At 57.6% G+C, this 4,757-nt stretch overlaps 2 protein-coding genes across 2 annotated transcripts in view; one reads left to right on the forward strand and one right to left on the reverse strand.

Moving 5' to 3' along the window:
• The first annotated feature begins 609 nt into the window (after window positions 1-609).
• CCNB3 (cyclin B3) lies at window positions 610-4,621 on the forward strand. The gene is made up of 11 exons (XM_026848630.1): window positions 610-725; window positions 817-900; window positions 1,097-1,215; window positions 1,743-1,824; window positions 2,181-2,279; window positions 2,458-2,550; window positions 2,824-2,961; window positions 3,422-3,577; window positions 3,841-3,990; window positions 4,178-4,308; window positions 4,432-4,621. The coding sequence occupies exons 1-11, from the start codon at window positions 633-635 to the stop codon at window positions 4,502-4,504; spliced, it is 1,218 nt and encodes a 405-aa protein (XP_026704431.1). The 5' UTR covers window positions 610-632; the 3' UTR covers window positions 4,505-4,621.
• A 59-nt stretch (window positions 4,622-4,680) lies between these two features.
• Window positions 4,681-4,757, reverse strand: part of LOC113480173 (diacylglycerol kinase delta-like) — a 38,866-nt gene continuing 38,789 nt past the window's right edge. The window contains exon 30 of the mRNA XM_026848795.1: window positions 4,681-4,733. Within this exon, the coding sequence (XP_026704596.1) occupies window positions 4,681-4,733 (53 nt within the window). The remainder of the gene's footprint in view (window positions 4,734-4,757) is intronic.

A 4,757-nucleotide genomic window follows, 5' to 3' on the forward strand; every position in this document is an offset into this window, starting at 1 on the left:
GGGGATGAGGGGGTGCGGGGGGCGGCCGCCGCGCGGCTTCTGAGAGGGGGCTCCCTGAGGGCTTAGCCGCTCACTTCTCCCGGTGTGTACCCCTTGTACCCGTCACGGGTCCGGTACTCCCCATCTCCTGCTATAGGTCCCTTCCCCTGTGCCCTCGGGAGGGGTACAGGCATCTGTCCTGGGGTCTCCGGCTCCCCTGGGGCGTGGAGGTACCCCTGAGTGCCCTTCCCCGCTTCCCCCCATCCCGGTGCCGGTAGGTGAGGGAGTGGGAGCCTTTACATCCTTCTCCGGGGTGCAGGGGGCTGGGAACTCCCCCCCCCGCTAGCTCCCAGCAGGATGCTTCTGGTGGTGGTCGTGGAGCTTCACACCTCCTCCATTCACTGGGTGGAGCATGCCAGCCCTTCCCGCACCCCTACCCAGACCTGCACCCTCCCTGGGGTTGCCTCAGGGCACCATCTGCCTGCCATGCTCAGGGAGGGGGTTGGGGTCTGTCCCTGCTGCACTATCTCCCCAGGAGGGACAAGTGCCTCGTGGTTCTGCCCCTAGCTCTTGAAGGTGTCCCTCGGGACAGGCAGTTGCCTGCATCAAGCCTTGCTTTGCTCCCAGCTTGCTTGTAAAGGCTGAGAGAGAGGATGCCGTTGCCACGCAACGCCAAGATGCTGAGCACCAAACAGCCCCGAGCAGGAAAGGTGGGCCCTGCTACAGAGAATGCCAACCCTGAGAAGGTGAGTCCTGAGCTGGGTGAGGGGTTGTGGGGGGCTCCTGTGGGATAAGTGTCCCCCCCACCCTGCCATCTTCTAATGATCTCTGTTATAGGAGGAGAGCTCTCAGACCAAGAGGTCTCCATCCTCACCCCAGGGTGGGCCCAAGAAGAGGTCAGCGTTCGGGGACATCACTAATGTGAGTGCTTCTGGGGGGAGTGGGGGCTTTGGTGTGCCCCTTGTGAGCCCTCTATAGGAGTGGGGTTGGGTATCCCCTCCAGCATGCACAGTGGGGGCTGTCCCATGCCCATCAGCAGTAGGAGGGCTGTCCCTGCAGGGGACACCTCGCTTCCCTCTGTATACCCATCTGTATAACCCTATTTTGACTCAAGCAGGCTCACAAGAACCAGGTGGTGGCAGGGAAGAAGGAGGCTGTGAAAGTGGCACCACACAAGGCACAGAGGGTCCATGTTGCCCCGGGGGTAGCCAAGAACAATGAGATCAACCTGAAAAAGTGAGTAGCCAGGGGAGATGGGGACAGAGACTCGGGTAGGGGTGATGCTGCAGGGCCAGCACCAGCAAAATTGCCATATGGGGAAGAACAAGCAGTGATGGGGGCTTCATCTGGGCGATGGAAACCATGAGCCAGATGGGGAGGCCTGTCAGTAGATAAAGAGCCTGAAGTTGTATCGGGAGAGGTTTAGATTGGATAATAGGAAAAATTTCTTTACTAAAATAGTTCTGATGCATTAGAACAGGCTGTCAGGGAAGTGATTGAGTTGCCATTCCTGGTATTTAAAGGATATGTAGATGTGGCGCTTAAGGATACTGGTTTAGTGGTAGACTTGGCAGTCTTATGTTTACAGTTGGACTCAATGATCATAAAGGTCTTTTCCAACCTAAATGATTCTAAGAGTCTCTATGGGGATATTTTGGCGTGGCTTATCCACTTGCTGAAGCAGCAAGGGGCTCTGAAGAACACGTTTCAGCCAGGAGATGTGGCTTCCTCCCAGCAATAACTTATGCTTTTGTCCTGTCCAGGTCAATGAAGAAAAGTTCCCCAACAGAGGCTCCTGTAGAGCCCAAGAAGGATCCTGTGCGAGAGGAGCCACTACCTGCGCAGGTACTGAAGCCCTCTGGGGAGGGTGCAGGGACCCTGTGCTGCAGCCTGACCCCCAGTCTCATCCTATTGGTGCTGGTCTATGGCTGCCTCTGGTGGTACTGGGGCACCAGGCACTGCTTTGGACTTCAGAGGTACTCAGGCTAGTGTGATGGGAAGCTGGGAAAGGGGGTAAACCCCCACCCCCCCCCTTCTTCCTTCAAAAGACCTCTCATGGGAAAGAGTGGGGTAGGGGATGCAGGGTGATAGGGGCAGATGGGGAAGGGGGTGCAGAGATGCAGCAGCTTTGTTCTGTAGGGTGACCAGCACTCGCAGAATTCAGACCCTCCCCTTTACTGCTGCCTCCTTCATCCCACCAGGTACCAGCAGTGGAGGACATAGACAAGGAGCAGCTGGGTGACCCCTACGCCAATGCAGAATATGCAAAGGAAATTTTTGAATACATGCGGGGAAGAGAGGTGGGTGATGCTTGGCCAGAGGCTAGCAGCCCTGTCTGGGGAAGGGGTGACCACTCGGGCAGGGCCACCTGCTGCCCAGAGGCTCTGAGCACCTGGCGGGGACCTGCATGGGGTGGGAGGGAGGGTTCTTTGAGGGTGCTGGTGTCTGGCAAGTCCCTGACATCTGATACCTTGGCAGGAGAAATTCATGCTTCCTGACTACATGGAGAAGCAGACAGACATCAGCAGGGACATGCGTGCTATCCTGGTGGACTGGATGGTGGAGGTGCAGGTATGTGGGTGTGGGGAGGGGGCATGGCCTTCTGCAGAGCTGCCCCCACCCTGCCTTTGGTGTGTGGGACCTCAGTATGACAGCAGAGGCTCCTGTGAGTGTCCCTGGTGCAGAGCTGACCTTCCCCCTCTCCAGGCTGGGGGTGAGCCTGGATCCCTCCCTCTGAGCCTGGCCTCGTGGGCACCTCTGGCCCCTGTGAGGGAACCTGGAGGGGCCAGGTGGGCCGAGCTTCTGCTGACACCCCTTCCTGCCCCCCTGCCCACATCCTTACAGGAGAATTTTGAGCTGAACCATGAGACGCTGTACCTGGCTGTGAAGCTGGTGGACCACTACCTGGTGGAGGTGGTGAGCATGAGGGACAAGCTGCAGCTCATCGGCTCCACTGCCATCCTCATCGCCTCCAAATTTGAGGTGACTCCTCGTGTGCTCTCTTGGGGTGCTGGGGCAGAGAGGGTTGTGCCTCTGGTCACCATAGGTTACTGGAGAAGTCTGGGTCCCTGCAGTGCCAGGCCACTGTCCTGAGAGCTGCTGGGGTGGCATGTCTGTCCCCATTTTACCCCTTCCCATCCCAAGGGTTGTGAATGCAATTCCAGTGGGCAAGATCCTGCCTCCTGGTGTCACTGGAGACCCAGCTCCTCTCTGTTCTGCAGAGGCCACTGGGACACCCGAGTTCACCTCATGCAAGCAAGGCTTGGAGTTAGAGCCAAGGGCTGGGGCTGTATACAACACACAAAGCCCCACTGGATGTTGTAACGGTCCTTCCAGGGTCTGGCAGGGCATGTGCCCTTACAGGGCTGGCAGACTGGTAGGATTTCCTGAGTATTGCCAGGGTGAGTCCCCATTAGAGTGCTGAGCAGTTGTGCCCCAGCAGGAGCGGTGCCCACCATGCGTGGATGACTTCCTCTACATCTGTGATGACGCTTACAAGCGGGAAGAGCTCATTGCTATGGAGATGAGCATCCTCAGCACCCTCAAGTTCGACATCAACATCCCCATCCCCTACCGGTTCCTGCGACGCTTTGCCAAGGTGGGTGCAGCAGGAGAGTGGGCTGGTGTCAAGGTGCCTTCAAGCACCCCCAAGCATCCCTGGCACCCTGGGCTGGCAGCAAGGAGGGTTTGGCCAGGCCTCCCCAACAGGGTTGAGGGGTGAGGCTGGCCTGTGGCAGGCTGGGGGTGTGGGATCTGTCCCCTGTGCCCCAGGGGCAGCACTCTAGATCCCAAAAAGATTGGCGGGGGCAGGGGGAAGCATTGCTCAAATGGCTGAGCCTTTGCCTGCATGCCTGGCTGTAGTGTGCCCGTGCCACCATGGAGACGCTGACACTGGCCCGCTTCCTCTGCGAGATGACCCTGCAGGAGTATGACTATGCCCGGGAGAGCCCCTCAAAGCTGGCTGCCAGCTGCCTGCTGCTTGCACTCACCATGAAGAACCTTGGGGGCTGGGTAAGTGCCTGCCCAACCTTCTGTCCCCAAGGCACCCTGGGAGACACTATGGGGGTGCAGGGGTTGGATGGAATGGTGTGTGGGGATGATGCTCTGGGGCTATGCTCAGATTTGGGGGTTTGGAAGGGAAGATGATGGCTGTACCATCACTGAGAGGACCCAGATCAGCTCTGCTATTCCTTTGCAGACTCCCACACTGGAGTACTACAGTGGGTACTGCTCCCAGGACCTGCATCCACTGGTGAAAAGGCTGAATTTCCTACTCACATACCAGCCCCATGACAAGCTGAAGGCTGTGCGCACCAAGTACTCTCACAGGTGAGCATCATGGGGCTCTGCCCTGTCCAGAGGGTGGTACCACCAGCAGGCACCCTTAGGGAGCCCTGGTAGGTGGGTGTTTAGGGCTGTAGCTGAGCTCTAAGCCAAAGTGATTCCTTCCAGGGTCTTCTTTGAGGTTGCCAAAGTCACCCCCATGGACATGCTCAAGCTGGAGGAGATACTGAAGAGCTGCTAGCCCTGTATCTGTAAATAGACTGTAAATAGTTGTGTGCTCTCTGGCAAGGGAGTACCATGTACATAAATAATAGCAATTTTAACTGAAGAGGAGGGAGGGGGGGGGAAAAAAAGTGATGTAGAGATGTCAATAAAATGTGTTTGTCTTATGTGCTGGTACTGCCTCTTGGGACAGGGTTAGGGGATGGTGGTGGAGATCATGTTGAGCCCCTGAGCAGTGGTTCCCCTTGCTGTTAAGGCGGGGGGGGGGGGGG

This window comes from Athene cunicularia (genome assembly GCF_003259725.1).
Source record: "Athene cunicularia isolate RWA chromosome 4 unlocalized genomic scaffold, athCun1 chr4_part3, whole genome shotgun sequence".
Taxonomy (NCBI): domain Eukaryota; kingdom Metazoa; phylum Chordata; class Aves; order Strigiformes; family Strigidae; genus Athene; species Athene cunicularia.